A 25,727-nucleotide genomic window follows, 5' to 3' on the forward strand; every position below is an offset into this window, starting at 1 on the left:
CCACCCCAGGTCTGTACAGGACTGCATCAGACAGTCAAATGGTTGTTAGTGAGGCAGAAGCTTATGACTGACACTGTAAAGTTCTGTTTTATAGTTACGCATCAGCAAAGCTTTATGATCGAGTTGCTGGGTTTGGCTGTTAACTATTCTGTACCTAAAATGAAGCAGGGACAATGCAGGATAGGAAAAGGTCACTGACCTTCTATGGATTTATAGTTTACTGCTTCAATTTGACAATACTTTGCATGCTACTACACAGGGGAACTGTGTTCAGGCACTACAGTTAGACATTCTGCTACTCTCTTAAAACTTTTCTTGTTCTTTGTCTGTTTCCGGTATGATTTTTCTTTAACCTTGAACAAAATCTTTTTTCGAGCCTCTTATTGAGGAGTGAGGTGGCTAGGGGTGGGGAAAGCCTGAAGATGCATTTATCCCCACTGAAAAGAGAAGAAATAAAAAAAAGGAGTGAGTTCAGGAAAAGAAAATCCTGCATGGGCAGGACCCTAGCTCAGGACAAGGGACTGTGTGTGATTTGAGGTACATAAGTACAGAGCTTTTAATGTCTCATTAAAAACAAACTAATCAAATTTTCAACATTCATCCTCTGCTAAACAAAACAAACACCCACTGCTGCTTCAACAGAAGGAAGAAAAAAAAATCACAGGGCAAGGAACAACATGTGTCCCAATCCTTTCTCCCCTCAAAAAGTGAAAGAAGAGAAAGAAAATAAAAGCCTACATTTCCTGCAATTAGATGAGGTATGACTCTCAAAAACTGAAAGCCATAATTAGGGATGTTTGGAAAGAACAACAAGGGAAGCACCTTCCTACCATATTAAAACACATTCTGTAGAGAAAGATCTGGGCAGTGACTGGTTTGAAACAGTTCAGTTTTTGCTGTTTAAAAATCTGAAGCAAAGCATGGAATTTTCCCACTAAATGAGAAGCTCTTTCGTTACTTTAGCAAGTTTTCCCCTAACTCAGCTATATTTAAAGTATTCTACAAACTCATAATTTTAAGGAAAGAAACAAGTCTGAACTTCCCCCAACTCCCTTCAAAAGTTGCATTTATTTTACAGTTCTGCTTTGTTAGTCCTGAGTTTAAGGAAAATGACTCCAGCAAAAGGAGAAGCAGCAGAAATCCAGCAACAGTAGAAATCAAATCAATTCAGCTAAAGAAGGTGCAAATCCCAAACCTTGTTTGATAGGAGCTGCTGTATATTTATCTGTCATTACAGTCACTGATTTTTGAAGAGGATGCAGAATGAGATTACTACAGGCTGTGAAAGACTAAACAGACAAGGTGAAGGTTAGATGTGTAAGTGCTTGATGCAAGTGACTCTGAATGAGCTGCATTCTGCATGCTAACAAACAGACCTTGAAAATATCAGTATCACAAACTTCCACACACTTACCTGATTAATGCTTGGCCTCCCTTGCTTTTTCTTTGAGGTAGTATCCAGCCCCCAAAGAGAAGAAAACCTGCTTCTCCGTTTACTGGCAGATCTGGACATGGCCTGTGTCCTTCTCCTCACTCCAGACTCCCCTGTGCGAGCTGCCACCTGTAAATGCCACATGGTTTCACAATGAATGTTTGCAGCATCCCACTGCCCCGTGGCTTACAAAGTCTAACAAACACAAAAATCTGCTTTGAAAACAAAAAGGCAAATACTACAGCAACGACTTGTACTTACAGCAGGGGCAGTGGTGAGGCTGCCAGGCTGCTTCCTTCTCACTGCCACTTAATTCTCTTTCAACACCAAACATCAAAAATTAAATGGATAGCACCACTCCCCCATTCTTTGCCATTTAATCTGAGACATTTTGAAGCAGCCTGATCATCACAGAGTAAAGCCTCAGCACCAGCAACAGGTTTGGGTTTTTTTTTTTCCTAACAGTGTTTCAAAGCTGGACACACGAAACATAAGACTTCTGAACTTGTATGTTGCCTCTGAAATGCCTGCTTTCTCTCTTTGCTGTTTCCTGTGGAAGCACTCTGGACATCCTGGAACTGATCTGTAATTGCTACAGGGTTGGATAAAGGCTTATAAGTAGTTCAAGGTATTTAAAGCCTGCACTTTCTTCAAGACTGCAACATTCGAAGGAGAGAGCAAAACACATGGGAGTTTTAATGACCCTTTCGATTAGAGCAGTGTTAACTGCCTGGGTACTTAAAAAACGGCCTGTGGTCACCCCTTTGGAACCTGAAAATATTTGCCTTTACTAAGACCAAATATTTGGTGAGTGTTTTCAAAATGAGAACCTCTGGTTGAAATCAGTCAGAGGTGAAGTGTTTAAGCCAAAGTTGATTTCCCTCGTGGAGGTGGCCTTAGGAGAGTAAGCTCCTCTCCTGCAAAAAAGGGAGTGGCAGGAGATGGCAGGTAGGAACGTCAGCGCCAGGTGAGGCCAGACAGACATACAGACAGCCCCACCCTACCGACTTGGCTGTACGCTTCCTGGAACACCTTTGTACTGGATTCCCACAACTGAAACTAGCAAAATGTGACTGTTGTTTGGCAACCCCAGCGGGAACACCTGAATCTCTGAGTGATGCCCCAAGCTAGAGAGCTGAGAAACTGGTTGTTTAGGTGCAGCAGATAAAAACACTCATATAAAGACAGGACGAACAGAAGGCTGGCTGGTGTACCCGCAACCGCTGCTGTACAAGTAACAGCGATCCTCCTGGGGAAACAGGGAGAAACCCAGGGAAAGGAGAACTTCAACGCTACTGCAAGCATCTCCACTTCCACAGCCCAGACTTGTGAGACATTTCGTAGCTGTGCCTGGGACATTTGTGCAGAGGCACTTGGGATACTTAGCACATACTGAGCAACATCTGCAGGAGAGCTAGAGATGCCATGCTACCCCCTTACAGTGCGCAGCTTGAGTCTGAGACTTACTGCACCATCTCCATGCTACTGAGGGCAAAGGAGGACACGGCAGTTTGCTTAAAAGAGAAGAAAGCACGTGTCTTTTCCAACCCAACATATTCAAAACGCTGTTGTTTTTTCTTCATTTGGCTCTCAAGAGACACTAGCATGAAGAGGCAGACTGTTTTTCAGGCCAACGCTCAGTGCTTTGCTAGATGCAAAAAAAGAAGCACAAATGCAAATGACAGCCTGGCACTTAAAAAAAAAAATACATAAATCTAGCAGCAATTATCAGGATGATGACGCTAATCTTTTCAAATATAAAAGAATAAAAGCGCCCCTGACTGAACTACAGCTCTGGATCCAACCAAAGGGTACAGCTGACATCTACAAGACAGCAGTGCAGCGCAGCTATTTCTGTGAAGCTTCAGGAGTCCAAGCAGAAGCTACAAGAACTTGATTTACATTCATTAAAAAACTCTTTGCAATACATTTCCTTGGATTTTAAGAACTGGGTTGTCACATAAACTTAAACAATCCTTTTAAACATTATTTGCCACACTGTAAGTAGCAGAGAAGAACATTTCCCCTCCCTTGTGGAACATCAGGTGCTGACTACAGGAGACTGGATGTTAGTTCAATAGTTTAACCCACAGGTAGAAAGCAAGCCATGCTCAAGAAGATCTAGGCCAACACATGCTGAGGGCACTGTAGTAACTCCCATCAACTTCACAGGACTTTTGGCCAAATCCATGAACACAAATATTAGAGATGAGACTGCTCTCGTAACAGGAACATCTGTTTATAGAGAGAATGTTTAATAGTGTAGACCTGGAAACTTTAAAAAAACATGTTTAGGAGAAACATGGTGGTTCCACTTCTATAAGGCCACAGCTAGCAAGTGTCTGCCTTTTAATCCATATGCAAGACACACACCTCTTTTGGGAAGCAGAATGTTCTGCACACTAAGGTAAGTGCTCACTTCCCAGGCACAGACTGCTGTTTGTCCACACGATCTCTGCATCAGACACATGAAGCCATTTGCAGGTTGGCAAAGAGGACCCCTGGCCTCTGTTCAAACTTACCAGTGCATGAAACGACGAGACTGAAAAGATTCCAAGCCGTCCCATTGCAACTTTTGTTGGACGGCTGGCAAAAGCAAGCAGCCTTTTAGGGTTTGGAAGCTCCCCTCCTTGGAGACTAGCCAAGTAACAGCGGTACCGAAAGAGGTCCATCTGGAACTGTTCGAGATTTTGTTCCCAAACAAAGATCTGTGTAGAGTGAGGATTGAGACACATGAGAAGTGGAAAGAAATAAAACAGGGAGGTAAATACCTTTAAGAAAATTGTACTGTTTGCAGTGACATATTTTTCACCAATGCTCATCTCACTCAAGAAACTCTTCTTTCCCACTGTCCCCAACCCTCTCAACTTCCAAAAGGATACAAATAGTAAAAAAGTTTTATTCGATGGAAAACAATTTTTGATACTTTCATGGCAGAAGTCTTCTCCTGAGACAATTGCTCCTTTGATACAATGTTAATTAATAGGATTAAAATTTCTTTTTGTCACAGGATTCTCTTCAAAGCAGTCTCTTAAGAGACTTTCTTCATGCATCAAGGGCATCTGAGTAACAAGACCAAACCCTACCACATTCCACATACACAGCACCCCAAACCAGTAACCACAGCAGCAGCACCACTGTAAGCATTAACAGAGCTTGCCATGCTTAAAAAAGAGTAGTACACTGGGGATAATTAATCTTATCAGTGGAAGAATGTTATAATCAGCCTATGTGAGGGCTTTAAATAATTCAAACCGCTAATAGGAAACAGTTTCAAAGTGTTTAGAAAAACTCAATTATATAAAGAGAGAGACTGCTCTGCCTCCTCACTGTGACTGACAGTTTTTGAGTGAAGCCCTTTCAATGGAGGTGAGTATCTCCCCCTCTTTATCCCACTTCTTCACAGGCTTCCAGGGGGTAGTAAATCTCTTTAGATTAGTGCATTATGGCTGCAGCCATTCCTCATGGTTTGCATTACAGGCACATTTGGCAGCCATGGTAAAAGAGCTACAAACTAATGAAGCAGGAGCCATATGTTAGTTTCTTAAAATAAGGTGCTACTGCTGCAGCAGGAGAGACATCTGCTCTGGGCTTTCTGCTTCTAAAATACAACTATGTTGTCCACTTGAAGTCAGAAGGAATGATCTCAAGGGGCTAGGGCTGCAGCCATGAAGTCAGGACAGGCCCTCATAACAGGCAGCTTCTGCATCCCATCTGCCAGCAGAAGAACCAGCCTCTACCATGCCTAAGACAACAGCAAAAGCAGTGTTTGTTGGTCTACAACCAGCTCTTCCCTAAGGCACACTATTGCTGTGGCTTGTAGCCTCTTCACTTCCCTGAAGCCCTCACTCAGCCTTCAAGTGGCTAGACAAATTTCTTGTATGGATGCCAGAAGACAGCCCCCACTCAACCTTGGTTGCACCATTTCTCCACACAGTGTGCAACCAAGGCAAGCCAGCACAGCTCTCCAGCAAACATGTCCTGCCCGCTCTAGGGAGCTCAGCCAGCACACACATAGCACAGTGGGAGGAGACAGGGATACTGTCATTCTGAAGAAGGCCTTAACTATTTGCTGGGTATTTATTTCACATAAGCTAGAGAGATCACCTGATCCAGTATGGTCTTCTTCTTTTTGGAATCTGTAACTGAGGACAGTTGCATTTCACCCATTTTCTTCATCTTTTCATCCATATCAATCTTCTGCTCTAGCTTCTTTATCTCTGTTTTCAGAAGCTTGACAGTGTCCTCTTTGTGATGCTGCCTCGCCACCGCTGTTGCACAAGCCGAATGGATTGCCGTGATCCAGTTCTCCAGTTCAGTCTGGCTAGAGGTCTGAAGAGAGGGAAGGAAGGTGAAAACAAGTCAGGATCCTCTTTAAAATGGATTGGAGATTAACAAATTCCAATGAGTTTCCTTTCCCTTTGATCTTAAGATTCAAAGCCTTAAATCTACTGACGAGAGAAGTAATAAAAACCTCATCATTCTTAAGCAGGCCATTTTTAAGTCAGCACTTAAGCATTCAGCACTTAGGATCACACCTGCATCTGTGCTGTGTTTCACAGAATCACAGAAACATTTAGGTTGGAAAAGACCCCCCAAGATCATCAAGTCCAACTAATATCCCTACTCTACAAGGTTCCCCCTAAACCATATCCCCAAGCACCATATCCAAACAACTTTTAAACACATCCAGGGTTGGTGACTCCACCACCTCCCTGGGCAGCCCATTCCAATGCCTGACCACTCTTGCTCTTTGGGTCCCTTCCAACCCCTAATAACTTATGATCCTGTGAAAATATGTTTCCTAATATCCAGTCTAAACCTACCCAGTTGCAGCTTGAGGCCATTCCCTCTTGTTCTATCACTATTTACCTGTGAGAAGAGACCAGCACCAACCTCTCCACAACATCCTTTCAGGTAGCTGTAGACAGTGACGAGGTCTCCCTTCCACCTCATATTTTTCAAACTAAACAGCCCCAGCTCCCTCAGTCACTCTTCAAAAGATCTATTTCCCAGGCCCTTCACCAGCTTCATTGTCCTCCAATGCAGTCGAACCAGGCAATGTCTTAGGAGTCATCTTCCTTGTTCAGTGCAATGCTGCCACAATTCGTAGCCCAACACTTACTGACATTTTTAGCCTCCCTCTAACCTCAAGTCAAGAAACATACTAGCATCTGTGCTCTTCACAGTACAGAGAGCTTCTTTGGCATGCATTGGTTAGTAATAAACTGATGGCATAAAATGTGACCATGATACTTATGAGTTGCTTTATTATGATGTGTCAACAAACGAGTTTTCCACTTCTGATGGTGCCACAGCACTCTGAACAAAATCTTGCTATCCTAAGGCAGGTTCATTATAGTTTTTACAGCTGTGGTACTGTCCCTTCCCATGCATGTCTGTAACAGTTTGGGAAAAAGGAACACTTCCACTCATGGAATTGTTCAAGGCCGTGTGGCATGAGGCTTTGAGTAATCACTGCCCATGGTACATGGCTTGGAACTGGATGATCTTAAGATTCCTCCCAACCCAAACCATTCTGTGATTTTATGATTCTATGAGAATCATCAAGGCTAGAGCATGGCACATGAGTACATTTTTTCTAGAAGAGCACTATTCCCATTAGAGGTTTTTCACACAGAATAAAGAACGCTTCAAAGTGTTCCTTTTCCAGACTTTCAAAATAAAAAGTAAATCTTGGCTGTCCTATTAAACTTCATTCCTTTTTACAGTAGGTTGTAAAACTAAATTTACAGCCAACTCAGAGTTGTAGCAGACTTTCTCTGAGTGTCAGCCTTTAGAAGTAACCATGCTGGTATTTGCCTTGTGGCTGAAAAAGTAGCAAGGTGCCAAACCACCTTGTTCTAATTAAACTTTCTGATGATACCTGATCTATTAATAGGCAGCACAGTATGACTTCTCCAGTTGCTCATAGATAAAGAAGGTTATCATCACTGCTCTCCTGCTGGTTACAACTAACAGCAGAGGACAGGGCCAAGGAGAGATTCCCACAGAAGCCCAACTCTGGAATTCACATAGACACAGCCTATACACTTATGGCTGATGTTCCCAAAACTTCTGTGGTAGTGAAACAGGTGCAACACGCATGTCCCAGAATGACACCACTTTCCTTAGCTCAGCTTAGAAGTCCTAAACAGAAGATAGGGTCTACACCAGAAAAATCTAGCTCTTTACTCCAAGTGTTCTTGTCCTGAGACTGCACACCTGGTCAGGTTTTTTGCCGCTGTAATAATATTAACAAGCTCTCATTTGTAGAGAGGGTCCTACAGTTCTTAAACTGAAGGAAGATATGCTGAGGCCCTGAAGACATGATGAGGAAGTTCTGACAAAAACAACTGTTTCAGTTGGGACACACATTGCCTACAGTCAGGTCATGAAGCCTATCCCCTAAGAGAGAAGCCAGTAGCACTGGACTTACAACAAGGTGATATGTTTTGCTGATTCTTAGGAAAAAGCATTACAGCAAGAGGTCATATGTTTCTCTTATCAAAGTTTGAAATATTATCTGTATACCATGAGAATCAGCTTCCTTTTCTGTTTAAAAGAGAACCTGGAAAGGATTTTAGGAGCTGAAGGCTCTCCTGATAGATGAGTAGGCATGGGGAATCACTCCACTTCTCAACAGAAAGGACCCCATAAACACGCTGCAAACATCTGATACATAAGTATGTGGTGTCACAAGTTGCTCTGAGCTCCTGGAAAATACATGTGACATCTGAAAGTAATGGATTTGTGTAGGCATGATAAGAACTGACTGAGCAAGGAATCATCGTGTAGGAGGTATGTGATGTCTCTAGGTGCAATGCAGTGGGAAGGCTTGTTACAAGATGTCCAATATCAGTACACATTACAAAGCAACCCTATTTTTCTCCCTAAGTACAGTCTCCATAGGACAGAAATAGTCTTCCACGGGTCTGTGGCTTCTTCTCATCAAAAGCGCTACTACAGCACTGTGTGATGTGTGGATGGATGTGTATGACAGGAGCAGTTAAGCAACACTGCTGCACAGCCATACACATGATGGGCTGCTCTGAGCACAGCAAAGCAAGCCCTACAGTCACTCACACATTAACTTCCACCAGGGCAGCTAGTTTCTCTCCCTTCTCCTCAAACCCATTCCTCCTTCCTCTTCTGCTTCACTAGCAACGTATAGGTTCTCTGTCAGAAGGGAAAATTTCTGCCAGGCAATCTAAAAGATTGCTTTCCAGGGAAAAGTTGCTCGCTTTTTATTTTTCCCACAAAGTTACATGAAAATCTGCCCATGGCATAATGACAGAAGGCTTCTAATGAGTAAGGCCCTGTTTGGCCACAAAAGAAATAATGTACTGAATGTGAACTTTTCAGTATTTAGCCATCTCCTGGTATTATTTTCATGACATTTAAGGTTTTTGCTTAGACAATTGCATGGAAAACACTTTACAGCTCAGATCAGTAGATTAAGAGGAAGTGGTGCTCCACAGCCTTTCAAGCACGAGCACCATGCTTACCACCAGGATGAAAATATAAATGGCAAAATCCAAGTGGCAAAATACATATGTCCTGCTCATTAAACGTGTAAGGTAGAAAGGAACAGTGCAGTTTTACACTGACAGCTGAGGAAGATTCAGACTGAGGTGGCAGATAAGCTAGCCTTCAAAAAAAAACGTTGTGTGGTTTGGTGTTTTTATTCCAACCTGCAATCAGATATTCAGTCTTTTCAAGACTTCCCTGGAGTCAGAATGTCTTTTTTTTTCATTTTGCACTAGTTGTTCAGGACAGCCACAAGGACTTACGAGAAGACAATGTAATTTGAAAGATGTGCTCTGTAGTACAAGGGTACAACGGTACAAGGGTAGTGATGATGTGGGAGTACCTCCTACCAAAGAGTAGTTTCTGGTTTAAGAAGGCAAAACAGTCTGAATACATTGTCCAAGGAAAGGGAAATAAATAAGGGATTCCTCTGGTGAATAAAACTGCATCAAAAGAGGAAGAAATGGCATCACTGGAGCACAGGCTGACAATTACAAATAAAAGTGTGTGACACCTTAGTTAGTGATAACTTGCAGTATGCCAAATCTTAAAAATCACTCAGGGAAACAGTAGTTACCAAAATACAGAAATCTTATTCAGTGAAATGCACCAACTAATGTATGAACGTTGATTAAAGTAGTGGGTTGCCTTTTTTTTTTCAAATGTACCCTGTGAAATTCAGATGTTTCTAATTTTTTTAATTTAAAAAAAAAGAAACATGCACTTTTAGTCTCATCTTGGACAACAGCAAGATGCTGACTAAGGTCTGTATGAATACTGGGAGGGGAAACTGGATTGTGCAGCACCACTGGGAGAGTATCTGGAGATCCTTGCACTTCAAACTCCTCCTGGTCTTCTAAACCCCTCGAACCTCTCCATAAGGTCCCTTCTTTGATATGTCTTTTACAGGACACAGACAGTGTTACAGCACATGTAATGCACTCTTGTATGTTCTATGTGGTAACTGTCCTGGGCTATATGTTATAAGCATGTTGTCAAACCACACAAAATTCTCAGTTTTTATATAGATGTAAGACTCTTTCTTAATTCTTACTTGCTTCCAACCATCTACAAAACCAGGAAGTGGTCAGTCAATAAAAATAGCAGATCTGTCAGTGATTCACATGGGGTGCTGGGTCTCTTAGTGGCATTTACTGGATATATTGTGTCCTTCCACTTGCGCTACCAGAAGAAAATCCCAAACCTAAACCTACTGGAGTTCAAAAGGACTTTCCCACTGATCTGTAGAGGAGATAACATTTCTTCCTTTGCTGGTGGGATGAAGGAGAGAAAAAAAGAATGTTGTAAAACCCTTAATTCAGACTAACCTGAAAGAGGAAAGCATCCCCAAGGGAGTTGCTGAGACAGAAGACAAAGTCCTTCTTGGGGTGTTCAGGCACGGCTTGCACTATGCTGTTTTCCACCCACACTGCATGCTTTGGGATGCTGTTGTGGTCAATGCCAGATCTGCCATCAGTCTCATAAAAAAACAACGTGCATCCTAGAAGAGATGATTGTATATTAGCAGGCAACACATTTAAATGCAGCAGCCTCTGCTCAGTGCTAATGCTATTCATCTATTCAGTGCTAAAACTTGGGACTATAAATCATCCATAACAGCGTCACAGGGATGAGGGAGGATTTGCCAGGGCCTGTTCAGGTTTTCAGCCCCACAGCAGAGCACCAGCAGTGGCTCAGTTGGTCTGACAAGACAGTGATTTCTACACCATGAGGGAATGCCACAAACTGTACGGTGCACCAAGCTGCACGTTAACAGGGCCATTTTATTTGCCTTAAGACTGCTCAAACAGCTGCAGACACAAGCTGAGAAGATCACAGGTGGTAAAATACAGCACTAGATGAGAAATATCACTTTAAATCCCAAAGTGGGGACTAAAAGCCATCTTGTCCCATCGAGGGGACCAAAAAAAAAGACTGGATGAGGCATTTAGTGCCATGGTCTAGTTGACTGGACAGGGTTGGGTGGATAGGTTGGACTGGATGATCTTGGAGGTCTCTTCCAATCTGGCTAATCCTATGAAAAGGGCGACACAGGTATGAGAGCAGTCTCCTCTGGCTATGCCCAGACAGCTGAGAGCTGGTCAGCTGGCACTCTGGAGCAGACAGGCCCCCAGGCAAAACCTCCACCGCCCTGCCTCTGCCTCCTGCAGCTGCTGGTTGCTGCAGTCCCTGCAAGGCAAAGATCGAGTGATTTAATTACTGAATGCAGATGAGTAACTGAAAGAAAAATGGCATGGAATGAGCTGTGCTTGCTGAAAGACGGATGTACCCAAAACCACCAACAAATAAACAAAGAGCATAAACTAAATCCTTGTTCCGCTATTAACATTTCGGCTCTGACTCAGGGGGATGCGGCCAAAACGAAAACTGCACTGTAGCTGAGGACATCAAACAGCCTCCTTGGTTATACAAAGTAACGCTGACAATTTTCTGGGGCCGTAGAGAAAAGCCTGCAATTTGGGACACCCTCAAAAAAAGGGTCTCCTCCTCTCCATTCCACCTTCTCACATTATCTACCGTCGTTTTCAACTAAAACTGGCACATTGTTTCTCTGCCACTGGGAACAGCCCTCTGGGTGCAAGGGGGTGCCCTGTTACCCAGCCTCTCACAAAACTATTTGCAGCCAAACAATAGCAGCTGTTAACTTCAAAGGCTCGTTTAAACACTAACGTTATTAAGGCACTGCAACCTAAGGAGAAAACACTCCACTTGAGTCAAAGCACTTTAAAATAACATTGTCTCTGCGCTCATCCTTCCCCTTTTTCCTCCCAGATGGTCCTTTGTTTGCCTGCTCCTCACAGCAAGACCTTCCTGCCACAGGGCCCCGCTCCCGGGAGATTAGGGCTCCCCCCTGCCCCTGAGCCCTCCCTCTCTCTTTCATTTCCCCAGTCTCTCTAACCGCCCCGAGCAAAAGCTGGCACCTAACTTTGCTGCTGGTTTTAAGGTAGTGCTGCACATTTTTCAAAGCCTGCTCTGCAGGCAAAATAGGACTGCAACCGTACTTCTGTAACCGTACTTCAGTAACCGCACCTACAGCAGGGGACATGGCTTTGCTGCTTCGGGCTCGTAGGCAGAGCCACTTGCAGTGGTAGAGAGCAAGGCCAGTCCTAAAACCTGGAAGCATTGCTTCCATTTTGCTGCTAATGCAACTCCATGAAGGTTAGTTATTGGCCACTTTCAGGAGGCCAGCTCCTGAGTTTCACTGCTCCAGTAACATTTATGTGCATTCAGAAGCACTCAGATGCCAGTCAGGGCTGGAACATGCTTCTGGTAGGAACTGCAAAAACTCTAAAGAGAAAAAAGTCTGTGGCACAGGCAGCCAGCAGGGCAGCCAAATGCCGAGGGGCTGCCTGCCACAAGATGAGTGATGCAGCCAGAGCCAGCGTCTCCCAACTCACAAGCCAGCATCAATGACCAAACCATGTCTCTGTCCACACCGCCAATGTGTCACAACTCTCAGGGTTTTCCAACTCATGAAGCATATCTTGAAGAAGGAGAGGCCAAGGTGCTAAGCATGAGAAGAACGCATTGCTTGACTGCAAGCCAGCAGCCAACATCAGCACTAGCAAAATCTCACTCCAAGCAGGGTATGACCTCACTTCAGTGCAACACAGTTAGGTGTCTTGGACTACGTGCCTGTCAAAATGCTAGCATGTCAAAATGTTAGCATGACAACAAATATCAAGCAAAAGCCACCTTTGAAAACCATCAGGAGGACTTCCTCATACTTGATCTTAACTTTACTGAAGTTCATAGCAACTTTTGCTGAGAGTCTATCCTATTGCTTTCTCCATCTGCAGTAATACACAAGCCACAGGACACTGAGGGCACTCATCTGGCTAAAGCCTTGCACGTTTGCTCCGTACCTTTCAAGGACACCCAGTAGTGCTTCCATTTCCTGCGTGTCGCCGACTCCACTTTCTTGTTTTTCTTGTGCACCAAGAAGTTTTTCACTGCCAGAGCCCCAGCCTTCCGTACTGTGCCCTGAGCAGCCGTCAGGAGGATGTCTGACTGCCCTGGGGAGCTAAGGGTGCCACTGCTCTGCTCATCACTGAGAGCAGAGCCAGCCTCCTCCAGGTTCTCGCTGTTGGCGGTGCTCATCTCGAGCTCCCGGCGGAAGTTCTCGTACACCCCCTGGCGAATCCCATCACCAGTTGAGCTGCTCCCACTGTCGCTGCCGATGAAAGCCCGACTGGCCGTTGGGGAGTAGCTTGAGTTGGTAGCATTGGAGCGTCTAGAAAGCAGGTCAGTGTCAGTGGCTGCTCCCTCGATACCACTGTCAGTGAACTCGCTCCCCTCACCGGTGTTGACATCCTAGTTGCAAGAGAGACAGACAGAACATGAGATGAAGAGCTTGGCTGTGCCTGGCTTTCTGGGATCACCAACAGAACATGAAATACCTAGGCAGCAACAAGTTTCTTCACACACCCCCATTTTGTCTGACATTGGAAATCCCTCATCTCTTCTTCTGAAGACAAACAACTGGAAGAAAAGGTACAGTAGGCAGAACTTTGAGCTCAGTTTAAGAAAGACCAGTCACATGTGACTTCAGGTGGTGCCTCTACAGCCTTAGCATTTTGGAATAGGAGATCCAACATCATCTGTTTACATTAAGCTAACTGAACAGTGCTAAAGGTTTTGCAAAAGGAGAACATATGGTAGCAAAAACTGGCAGTGTCAAGAAAAGCAGCAATCAACCTACGCATTCTGAAAAGCAAACATTGATATTGTACATTCACACCTACAGCTGAAGAGACATTTCAGACATCCCAAGATTGGCATTGGCAGATTACATAACTAAAGAGACACTTTATTTTTCTCCCAAGAAGTTAATGTATTTGAGATTATTTCTGTTTCGTGTCACTCCTGCATCACAAAACTAATGACAGACCATGTGATATCGCTTGCTGAATCCCACAGTGGTAGACCCTGCCAAAACAACACCATGGAAGGCCTTTCCTGGTCCCCAAGAACTTGCAGTTGAAGGATCAGAAGAGACAAGAATATGGCCAGCTTGAGCAAAACAGGAAAAATGATGAATTCAGGTTTCAAAGGCTTAGAAGCTTCACCCTGTCCCCTGCAACAAAGCTAGTGTTGAAAAGGGGCTAACCGCTACCATTCCAGCATCTAAAGTCATCTGCGGCAGTTTTTGCAGGAGGGCAAAAAAAGGTCAAGCCCTGTAAGTGGAGACCTTATGTTAAATACACGGGGAAAGAGAGCCAGGGCAGAAGATGCAAAGAGGAATATGGCCAAAACAACAGGGATTTCAGCCCCTCCTTCTCCCGCAAGAGCAGCTGGTGCTCGATTAACAAGTCTTTTAAAAAAATAAATAAAGGGGAGTCTCTGAGCAGAGGTGGCAGAATGTGGTATTTATTTGGAGAGAAAACAAGATTCTAGGTATTGGTTCAAGCATCAGTTTTCTATGCAGCCAAGAGCAGCTCCGAGGAAACTAGGAAACCCTCCACCAAGCTGTTTGAAACCTCCCTCCTGTGGAGCAAGAGCTGGATGAGAAAACCTTCAGGGGAGGGATGTTGCTGAATTTGACTAACTTTTAAGGCATTAATTTGTAACGGATGGGCTCGTTCTTTATAAATGCTATCTCTCAAGGGAGACATGGAGTCCAGCTGGAAGAATAAGCATTTTCCTTCCCCACTCAGTGAGCACAGTTGTCCTAGCCAGTCTGATTACTTAATGCAACACATAGTGATAGACAAGCTGTTCTGGACAGGTCAGTGTCCCTCTATTCCCACTGCATGTGAGGAAGCTGAGCAGGCTTCCTGTAAATGTAATCATCTGCCTGTACAGAGCGGTTTTTGCAACCACACTTTTTTTTCTGCTGTTCCAATACACTTGTTTTTTGGAAGCCAATTACCTTCCCATTCTTATGGCACTGCAAAAGAGGACTATCTGGAGAGAGGAAGTGGTGCTGCTCAGAAACCAATGTTTACAAAACACTGCCATGAGTGAGCTCTTGCACTCCATCACGAAAAGCTGGATAGTGCAATTTTTGATGACAGCACTCCATCTGAAACCCTGTGTGCATCAGGGAGCCAGGGCTGTCATGGCTGCTCGATGCTCACAGGCCCAAGGCACTGCCTCTCTGCCAACACTGCTGCATCAGTGTAAAACCAGAGCACCAAAGAACTGAACCTGAGATCTCACGTTCAGTGGGATGATTATTCCCATGGAATGATTTGGGTCTGTGTCTGTTATCTGGGCCCTTCCTCCTCTCTAACTATTTTAAGGGGCAAAAGTGTGCCACTCATGCAGCACAAACAAACTCTTCAGGAAGCACTGCCTAACAGTGGCCACAGAGATTACTTGAAGGTTTCAGATTTTTATTTTAGGTTGACCATTTAATAAATATGTCTCACAATTCTTTTATCCAAAAAGCATTTCCAAAGTTTTATGCTGATGGAACTTTATGAAGCACATTCATGCTTTAACTAGAATCAGTCAACTTAAAGAAATAAAGAGCTACTAAAACAGACCAGCAGCCTGGTGGAGATAGGATTTGTAATTCGGCCAACCAGTGTACACACAAAATTTTCTTGGTGCTTTTTAGCAGATGGAGTACTTTTTTCAAAACCAGAAGTGCAAACAGAGATGTTCAAGCACAGCACTGCAGTGCAGACTCTCAAGTTTCCTCATGCCCAGTGTGACATAGCTGTCTTGTGTAACCTTGATCAGCCACATTGCCTCAGTTTCCCTGTCCTTAAATTGGGATTGTACTCTGCAACTGATAAAAAACTGAAAGGATGGAAAACTCAGAGTGAATGTTACACATGTTCATGATCTTAAATCATAACACATTTTGTAAACACCTTTATAATATTTTCCACATCACAAGTGATAGGTTAGATGGTCAAATGATCTTTTCTGTATAATGCTGCAGCCCTGCTCCTGAGCCCTTTGCTTCCTGTACTCCTTTTTTGCTCTTAAATAGGCCCTATCAAAGCCTAGTTCTAGCCAGCCAATTCAAGCCCTTTGGTAGTAGAAGGGTCTGAGCATACAAAGATAAGAACAGTTCAAAACCTACAGCCTGCAAATATTGTTTGTGCTCATGAATTATGAAACGTAGCACTGAGTGAGTGTAGCACTATTGGAAGTCTGCTGTATGAGAAGATTGGTCTTGGGGGTTAGTAGGGTTAAGAGCTCCTGCTGCAATGTCAGCTCATTCACATCAGAGGGTATGAAAAGCTCTCAAGAAGCAGCCAGCATCTGCTCTGGCCATCTCACAGTGCTATCATCTGCACACTGAAAGGCATTCAATTAAGAGTTCACCAGAAAGTATAAAGGTTTCACACTGTGCTTCTGCAGAAATGTGCCAGGGCCAAAGGGGCAACACTCTCGAGCCAGATAACAAACCCTAGCTTTGATGAAGGCATCACTAGGGGCACAAAAACACTCCTGGAAACTTTCAAATGAGGATGCTTAAAATTAAGCATCCCAACTCATGCTGTGAGCAGCACAGCTCTTCACTGATGAGATCAACGTGGATACACAGGCCTCTAGCTTTGGTGTCCAGGTTCAAAGTACCTATGGACACAGCCACCACAGGCTGCTGTGCAGAAGCGAACCAAACACTGAGTAACCTTCATAAGGGTGATTGAAAATTTACTCATGTTTCCTGCTCAGGTTCTCAAAAAGCCTCATGGGTGGCAGCAACATCTCTCTCCTCCGAGGAAGATTTATTATCATCCCAGGTCTATGTCGGGAAGTGCCACAGGGGCTTGCTAAGAAAACAGGCGTTTGTCTCCTTGTCAGGAGTTCCTAGGCAAAGACTCCTGAGGCCAAGGATGAACTACAGACACAGCTCCACTTCACTACAGAGTGAAGGCTCTCCATCACAATACCGATGGTATGCACCAGGCACACTGCAGGAGCTCGGAGACAGCTGAAGATTGTTTTCTTTCATTGGTTAAAACCCCCAAAATTTTCATTCAGCTCATGTAAGATCTAGGACACCACAACGGATATTCTGCACCTCACCAGTGATCTCGTGTTTTCTATTTTCAGGCTGACAAACAGCTGCCTCCACACAGAGGAATATATTTGCCTGGAGAGACCATGCCAGGAATCAAAGGCAAGACTGGAACTAAAATCTATTCTGCCCCACTTAGCCTTCCCATTGATGTTTACCTAGCTTTGGGCCTGGGAGGACAAGGGGGAAACACAAGTGGGAGGTGGAAATCATTAAATTGGTCACACCAAGTAGAAAGCCTGTAGCAAAAAAAAAAAAGAAAGCATATTTCCTCTAAGACAGAGAAATGGGGGAGGTCATGAGAATCAGTTCTTGGCATTCTGCAAACACAACAGGTCTTTAGTCCATAGAGACAGCAAGCAGAATACACAAGGGGCTTTGTCCCTTTGATTTAAGACTGCTCTGCGGAAAGCAGGTAGAAAGTTGCATAAAGACCACTGCCTAAGAAGGGAAGTAAACAGGCTCTAGTGACTGTGTTGCACTGTGTGCCTTGATGGAGAGGTGGTAATAGCACAGCTTCCTCCAGGATCTGGGATTCCTGCTGCTGTGGAAGATAATGGAGGCGCAGTGGCATTCCTTGCACCGTCAGTGCTACAATATCAATTTCTAAACACCCACAGTTTATGAAAGGACATTCGGCAGACTAGTGGAGGGAAAGATGAGACGTCCAACACCAGATTGACTCACCACAGAATGAGAAGCCAGGGACAGACTGAATGGTGCCATTGTTACCAACAAGGACACCGTGAAGCCCAGCTAGCAGGCCACGTGCCCAGATAGCTACAACAGCATTCAAGCATAATGAAGTGGAATTATCACAGCCCCATCAAACGCAGAGAACAATTTAACCGATGAAACCATTTGGGGAAGGTATTAGTGAAAGAATTAGCAACCCACTTAAATATAGGTGTTTTTTTCCTTACATGAATGCTGTGTTTCACACAAAGCAAGCCCAGTGGACTGTAATGCAAGCTGCATCCAGCTAATGTAACTGGGTGCTGCTGGTTTTGCATAGTCATGTGATACTCACACATGCATATGTCTGCCACTTGTTACAGTTTTCTTGCTAGGTTTAGAAGATACAAAGAAAAGATTCAGAAGAAATGTCTACCTTCAGCTAGAAAAATCAGGAGAAAAATTTGGTGCAGGTTCCAAGTGTCTTTGTCCCTTTGTTGAACATATTTGGTAGTGGCCTCTGCTAGCAAGAGGCCACTGGATGGGATAAACCTCACCCAACTCCCCAGCTTGTAACTTGACACATTCAGAACACTTGCAATAATGATGCATTTACCAAACCGTCCACCAACAGCCGTGCTACAGACACTATTAAAATGGCTTCGTGAATCACTTTCTCCCCCTTGACTGACAGTAATGATTCATTGGCACTCTAGGCACATGCAACTGATTTAGCAGAAAAATGCTGACTTCTCTAATATAAACAGATCCTTATATGGTTAATACTTCTTTCTAAATTAGCCATTAGATTAAAAGCACTCATTAGTAGAAGGCAACCGACTAGAGTTTTTTTCTTGGAAGGGGCTTCCTCCAAGGGAATGCAAATCCTCTGTTCTCCATCCTGTTTAGCAACAGAGCAATAAGATGTTCATATTCAGCAGCACCCTAAAATTGCACATAACCTGTCTGGTTGCTAGTTAGACAAGCATCATGGAATATATTTTAAATAGATGGATAAGAAGCCTGATGGTTTGCATGCTTTTATGTGCCTGGTGTCTCTTTGAAGCTCCTATGTAGAAAAAGATTGGCCTGATAAAGGTTTTTACTTTCTTTTCAGTACCAACTTTACCATCACTTGATTGTCAAGGTGGTCAGTTAAGGCAGAATTTGCTCCAAATCAAACTGAAATCCTCAGAGTTACTTGAACACCTGGTAATTAATGCATTAGATTTATCTGTCTTGAAAAGAGTCAAAACACTTAAAGAAGCAAAGATAAATCATAAATTGCAATTGAAACCTGAGTGGAAGAAATGGTTTTAAGGCTGCCATGCAGACACAGAAAAGCAACCTCATAGCTTGTTCTGTCTGGGAGGACTATGGTTCAGAAAACTGTGGCAATCAAACAGAACCACATTCACACAACTCACTGTAAAGTCAGAGGGATTAATGACTTGAAGGATATCTCCTACCACAGCAATGAACAAAGTCCCTCAGGGGGAGCTGATATTAAAGAAAGTTTTGAAGATATCTACAGGCCTGCATGCAACAGGACAGTACTATCTGAGAACTAGCCACAATGCACTGATTTGGAGAACTAAACTGACAGCCACAAACCAACACAGACCAACTGCAGCTTTCTGTTGAATCAGCTGGGTTTTGTTTACATCTCCTAGGAGGGCTCACAAGCCCAGTGAGGTAGAGTTACAAGCCAACTCCAATATGCATGTGGATACCATAGTGAGATTCTGGATTTGCTACCTTTGGGAACTCAAAGAGATCAAATACTTATATGTGTAAGCAACTTTGGTTCCTACATCTGTGCACTCACCATGCTGACGCAACAGTTCCTCTGATGTCTGCAAAGAATCAAAATTTGAAAAAGAAAAAAACAAATCAGATTTTACATCTGTTATTAATGTTGCTCAGAGTAGTTTAATAAACAAGCAGGTTTTGGCCACAGCTTTCTGAAATCAAATTCACTCTTGACAAAAAAGGTACTAGCCCAGACCTCTAGGTATTTCTCCTAGTAGTAAGCTTCACTCTTACTATGAAAGGATGAATCACAGTCACAGGTTTCTGGGAAAGTCTTAAGACATAGATTTTGGTTCCAGGATTCCTTTATGAACCTGTCTAGGTGAATGCTGTACAGTGTAATTTGGTACCTTGAAAAGACAGACAAGGCACTGGGTGCCAGGCATCCAGAACATACTAAAGTATGGGAAGGAGATGTTTGTGCATCCACTTTGCTTCTGTGAAACAGACAGGTATTAAACTCCAATATGTCAAGCATCTATCAACTTGTTTCCTCTGCAAGCAACTCAGATTTATATGGTATTACACTTGATGTTAAGGTACCACATTAGCTTGGTGCCTCTAATGCAGAGGCTGGAAGTATTTTTTGGTTCACTGACACTGCAGACATTTCCCAGCTAATATGTAGGCCCTTCTTTTCCCTGCAGCCCTCAGGAAAGCACAGCTCTGGAGGATTTGTCAGCTGTGAGGCAGAAAATACTGAAAATTAAACCATCCCCATAAAGCTGGAGGAAAATATATGGGACAGCTTTACCCATCTCTCCAAGGCACTGTGTGGAGCTCTCCACTCTCAAGCTGTGGCATCAGTTTTAAAACTGCTCATGTTCAGAAAGTTAGTTTACCTTCCTTAAGAGCTGAAATATCTGTTAAAGGGAAGGAGGATGATTGTTTTTATTTTGCTTTTGAATAACATGAGAGAAATCCAAACCTGTGAGAGAACACATAAATGGCAACAGGGCCCTTAGCAAGAAACAGCACAAAGCACTACCATGGAACCTGAGCACACTGGCTCTTCCCTGGCTTTAGCACTGACTTTTAAGGGGTGCTAAAGCACATAGTATTCACGAACAAGAATCAATCCATAATCCAGTAAAGCTTTCTGCAGTGTGGTCCCTGCACACAGCTTCTGAAACTTGCAGAGATCTGGGGTGGACACCTACTTTCCATCATCAGCAGTGGGAAGAAATCTCAGGTCTTGAATGCAGATGTTTAATCCCTCTGTTCTCAAAACACATGAGGAGGAGTCTTCAAAATTGGCTTTGCTTTCATCCCAATGGACCACCCAGCTGAAGGAAGTTTCTAGAGGGATTGAGCTAACCATAAACTAATGCAAGCAGCCTAACTGTGCTTGAGTGAAGTAAATGGCAACATGCCTAACCAAAATCCCTGAAATAAAATACAAAGTTAGGTTACTTTTTCTTCGTTCAGTGCCAAAAAGAAGCAATTCTTACTGAGAAACATAATAAAGAATGAAGAAGCGAGAGATGAGGAAAACTGCTAGAAGAGTAACTTGAAATCAAAATGTCATCTGAGAGGTGTTCACCTGAACTATCACCTAACTTAAGGTAACAGGGAGATGTCTGCCATCTGGGATTATGACTAGTCACAGGATCACATGCTGAAGCTCTCTGAAAAGAAACTTTTCACTGGAGCACTTCACTGCAAAGTTATCACTACTGCAAACTAAGTAAGCACAACCCAGCAAACAAGCAGTTGCAGCAACCTGTATGTGATTTTTAAGTGGAAAGTACCTGAACCTAAAACCATGCAGTGTATATAGCTTTACAGAGAAGAAAATTATTGCCAAAGGTACAAAAACTTCAGAAGCATAAATTACAAAGTCCTACTGTTTGAAAAAAACATGCCTGAATGGAGGTAGATCAGATATCAGGGCTGCTGATTTGCTTTCCACTGGCTTCGGCCCAAGAGCGAAGGAAGAAAAACAAATTAGGATCTTGAATAAGTATCAAAATATTTTCCAGTAAAGAGCAAAGCACTCATTTTCACATGCTCTTTTTCCTGAAAACAGGGGGCAGAGCTGTGTGCTCTTCTGAAGGGAGCGACTGCTATTTGCTTTAAAATGTCCTGAGTAAGCAATATGTGATTTAATCTCATCCATCTGAGAAGGGCAGCCTAGTGACAGAGTAGCGAAGACTTCTGAGTTTATGTCTGGAGCCCTCTATTTATTTGAGCTTTCCTTCAGGCTCATACTGAATCCATTTCCAGATAGCCAGACCATAGATAGCTCTTCAGATCTACCCATTAAATGGGTCTGGTCATTTAGACCCACAGAAAACTGCCACACCAGCAGCCAACAGTATGTGGATTTGCAAGCAGTTTATGCTGGTGCAAGATTAAGCTGCAACCAAAACAAATGGCTACCCCTTCCCCTGCAAGCCCATTTCCACCTCTTTAACTTGCTGCCCTGTAGATGAGAACAGACATTTTCGATCTTAATAGGGCTGTTTGGCTAGAGGCTCAGCAAAGTGCTCAGCTGGCCAGTGCTCTCCAGCAGGATTCAGCCCCTTGAGTCACTCAAGCCAAACCATCAAATCGAGAATGTCCAGCTTTGGGAGACTTGGAGTGCATACCTCTCAGGCTGTATCTGAAGACCTTGGGAACAACCTCTGTCTGTAAGACATTACAGGACTACATGAAGAGGGGCTCAAATCAGTGGGATGCACACCACAGCTGCAAACCACGAACATGTTACCTCTAGGTACTTACTAAACTACGTGTCATTTAATTATAATTTAATGATACACGACCTTGTCTTCATTTCTTTCCTCAATTCATCTGGAGTCAAACAACTAAAATTAAAGATCTGGGTCAATCTGATTAAGAATCCTATTGAGGCCAAAAATAGCTATGTTTTCCAGACTACAGACTGAGATGTACAGCATTACTTTAATAGGAGCATAACTTCAGATGCTGAAGATACTCTGCCTGTAAAGGCAATAACCAAGGAGAGCTGTAAGAGCAGGCTGTAAGGTCACAAGTATTATGCAGGAGAGTGAACAGGATGCAGGAGAAGCCAAAGGCAGAACATTATTTCAGAAAAGAGAATTCATGTGGGACAGGCCAACCCAACAGTCTTGGACATGTTCCTCACTTAGGAAGACTCAAATCACTAATCTTCCGGCATCAAGGATTCCCTGAAGGAAAATTCACCTCATACTCTCCTAGTTTCTTTCTTTCTTTTTCTGAGCACTTGGTATTTGGGGAACAAGGTATAGGGCCAGATGGTGCTTTTCTGTGACTGACCCAGTGCGCTTCTTTTGTTTTGATGTTGTATTCTCTACGCCACAAAACCATTGGTGAAAAAGTGGTACACAACCTAAAACCAAGGATCAGCTCTCTGGAGTTTAGCCATCCAAAGGAATGCAATAAAGCACTATAATCTGTTACAAAACTCCCTGAGATAGTAAAAAAAAGTAATACGGACTGGAAAGACATTCTAATTTTAGACTGGTTTCTCTGTAAGTCTTGATCTAATTCCCACAAAAACTTTGGTTTCATCTCCTGCATATGCTGCAATTTTTTTTAATATAGAACTTCTTTTAAAGGGTTGAGATCCCAAATTCCTTCAGGCTACCTACAGAGGCCTAAAAATAGTAGTAAACTTGAAAATCAGACAAAAGAGGATTTAATGCATCGAGGATAGTCTGGAGCTGGTGCTGAACGAAGTGCAGTTTCCAAGGCAGTTGGGCTTGAAGTTTGTTAACTCTCCCCCTGCTCAGTTACACAACAAACACTGGACCAAAGACACTGTCAAATAAGATTTGTTTTTGCTGTAGAGTTGAGGGACATCTTCTTGCTGTTCCTCCTCTCAGAAGTTATATAAAGGATTTGGAATGCACCATTTTAATGCTAATGATGGAACTGAGCTTTCTCGAGGAAATCACAAACTGTGATACAAAGCTCAGAGAGAAATAAGCAATCTTCGTTGTATGAGAGTGATTAACAATGCAGAAATGCTTGGGCCACAGTCTCCTCTGGGGTTTTAATGCAACCAGGAGTCACACTATGCTCCAAGTACTGCTTGTAAAACACCATGAATCCTCTAGAAAAGACAGCCCACCCATGGCTTCACACCTACTAGGAAGTCCTCCTAATGTCTTTCCCCATGAAGACATGGGGACTGGAAGCCTGTGGAGGTCTCTGGCTTCAATGGCTAGTGCCATCACCACCTCAACCATCACAAGGAACAGCAGAGCAGAAGTGAAACCTGCAGTGCATTAGCTAGCATTAGGTAAGGCTAGATCATTCCAATCTGCAGCAGATACCCATGAACAGACACACTGCTAGCACCACAGCAGGGCAGGCAGATTTTGCTATACAACTAGAACATCTTCTGCATATGCAAGATGTGTCTACTTGACTGTCCTTATAGTATGAAATATCAAAAGAGGTTCATGTTCTATGTGAGGCTGTATCCTCACAGTTGATACTTCAAGGAAAGCAGCAGTGAGAAATTATCCACAGAGGAGAAATACAGAATAAGGAAGCAGTAAGATAGGCTTGGAAGTGGCACAAAACCCTATCTCAAGGTTTCCATTCCTCTTCTGAAATTTCAGTTAGGGCTCTTAACAGCAGGGGAGCATGTGGTGCCTTTGAACATCTACCAGCAGGAGGAGAAGAAAGTCATTCACAGGCAGGTGTTTAGCCACAAAAAGGACACAAAATCGTATCCCAACAAGCAGGTTCTAGGATCCTGGGGATCCCACAATCCACAGTCAGAACAAGTTGTATCCAACCAGGCCTTGTCTCCCTTGCAGCTAAAATGGGTGAAAATGTCAGCCAATTAAGCTTTATTCGCCTACATCACACTAGCTCAAAAAGCCAAAGAGGATCCCAGCAGAGCTCTCTGGGAAGTCTCACTTCAGCAGATCTGAACCCTTAGTGTTAAAACGTTACAAAAAACAGAACCACTGCGTGGGTGCCCCAAAGCCACCCTGTGAATATTAATCACTTGTGCATATTGAATATAATTGTCTCTCCAGTATTAAAAAAGCTCCCTTTCCTAATTATTGGAAAGTGACTCCCACGGTTCAATTTAAAGTTTAAATTTGGAAGGGACAGATTTGATTTTCTTTTCTTTTCTTTTTTTTTTTTTCTTTCTTTCTTTAATGTAAACCACATCCTTGTAAAGAACTCATGGATAAGGTAACAAAACACATACAGCTGTGATTGCAGCATCTCATTTCTGTGATACATTCGAGGATGTGTTTTTCTTCAGTAACAGTGGTCAGCACACCACAAAAATTAGTTACTGACAACTACTAAGTTTAGACTGTACAGAAAAGATGATGCACATATAGTTGAACATGCATGTAAGAATGGCTGGATTTAGGAATCAAACAAGGGCACAAGTCAGTGGCCACAGACTCACTTACCCTGCACTTGGTGACTCTTGCTTTTAAAGACCAACTTGGGACCCAAACTACTCAAAATCTACCTACAAGTGGCCATCAGGACTTTTCAGTATTTCTAGCAGAAGGGTATGTAAGACTAAAAAAACATGAAAATATCCCAGTTATGACTTTCCAAAAGCTGAAAAAAAAACCTCAAAGGCAAATACGAAACCAAATTCTTGTGAGGATGAGCAACAGTAATCTAAGCAGAAACCTCTCTCCTGGCTATAAGGTTCATTTGGATCACTTTGAACAAGGGAGCTACCTCTGTGCTGGTAAAGAACAAAGGACAGTGACAGGTCACTAGCCTGGAGATAAAGAGGTAAAACTATGTCCAACACTATATTACACTTGGCCCTGGGTCATCTTTGTGTAGTGTTGCTGTGGCCCAAAGGCATAACTATAATTTTGTGGGATCAGAGTAGGAGAAGGCAGTTCAAAAGGCTGGAAAAAACATGAAACATGCCTCAGACCACTACATTGTTTTTGTAGCATAAACTGTTTTACAGCACTCTGGGACACGGGACTACATCCATAGTGGTGTTAGGTGGTTGGACTCAATGACCTTAGAGGCCTTTTCCAATCAAAATAATTCTATAATCCTACACTATAAGGCTGCATTGGCAGGTGATGCTAAAGGTGGTCATCAAAAGGGTGAAGCTCATTGAGACAGTGTTGAAAGACTGAGAAGGGCAGGAGATAAAATTACCTAAACTGTTACCACGTACCAGCTGGCACAGGCCAACACAGTGCTAACAAGCACATTAAGAGGAAAGCAGTAAGACCATCACCTCTACATCTCAGCTGCCACCATCTCAGGCAGGGTAGCCACCATGCTCTATTTCACATCAGAAGTGTC

General features: G+C 43.3%; 1 protein-coding gene across 2 annotated transcripts in view; it reads right to left on the reverse strand.

Moving 5' to 3' along the window:
• The window catches only part of TIAM1 (TIAM Rac1 associated GEF 1), an 86,919-nt gene that overhangs the window by 57,678 nt on the left and 3,514 nt on the right, over positions 1-25,727 (reverse strand). For both annotated transcript variants that reach the window (XM_064152398.1, XM_064152397.1), the window contains exons 2-6: positions 12,850-13,297; positions 10,291-10,463; positions 5,540-5,764; positions 3,955-4,140; positions 1,415-1,561 (exon numbers count right to left, since the gene is read on the reverse strand). In XM_064152398.1, the coding sequence (XP_064008468.1) occupies positions 1,415-1,561; positions 3,955-4,140; positions 5,540-5,764; positions 10,291-10,463; positions 12,850-13,297 (1,179 nt within the window). The remainder of the gene's footprint in view (positions 1-1,414; positions 1,562-3,954; positions 4,141-5,539; positions 5,765-10,290; positions 10,464-12,849; positions 13,298-25,727) is intronic.

Source organism: Pogoniulus pusillus, chromosome 12 (assembly GCF_015220805.1).
Source record: "Pogoniulus pusillus isolate bPogPus1 chromosome 12, bPogPus1.pri, whole genome shotgun sequence".
In the NCBI taxonomy this organism is placed as follows: domain Eukaryota; kingdom Metazoa; phylum Chordata; class Aves; order Piciformes; family Lybiidae; genus Pogoniulus; species Pogoniulus pusillus.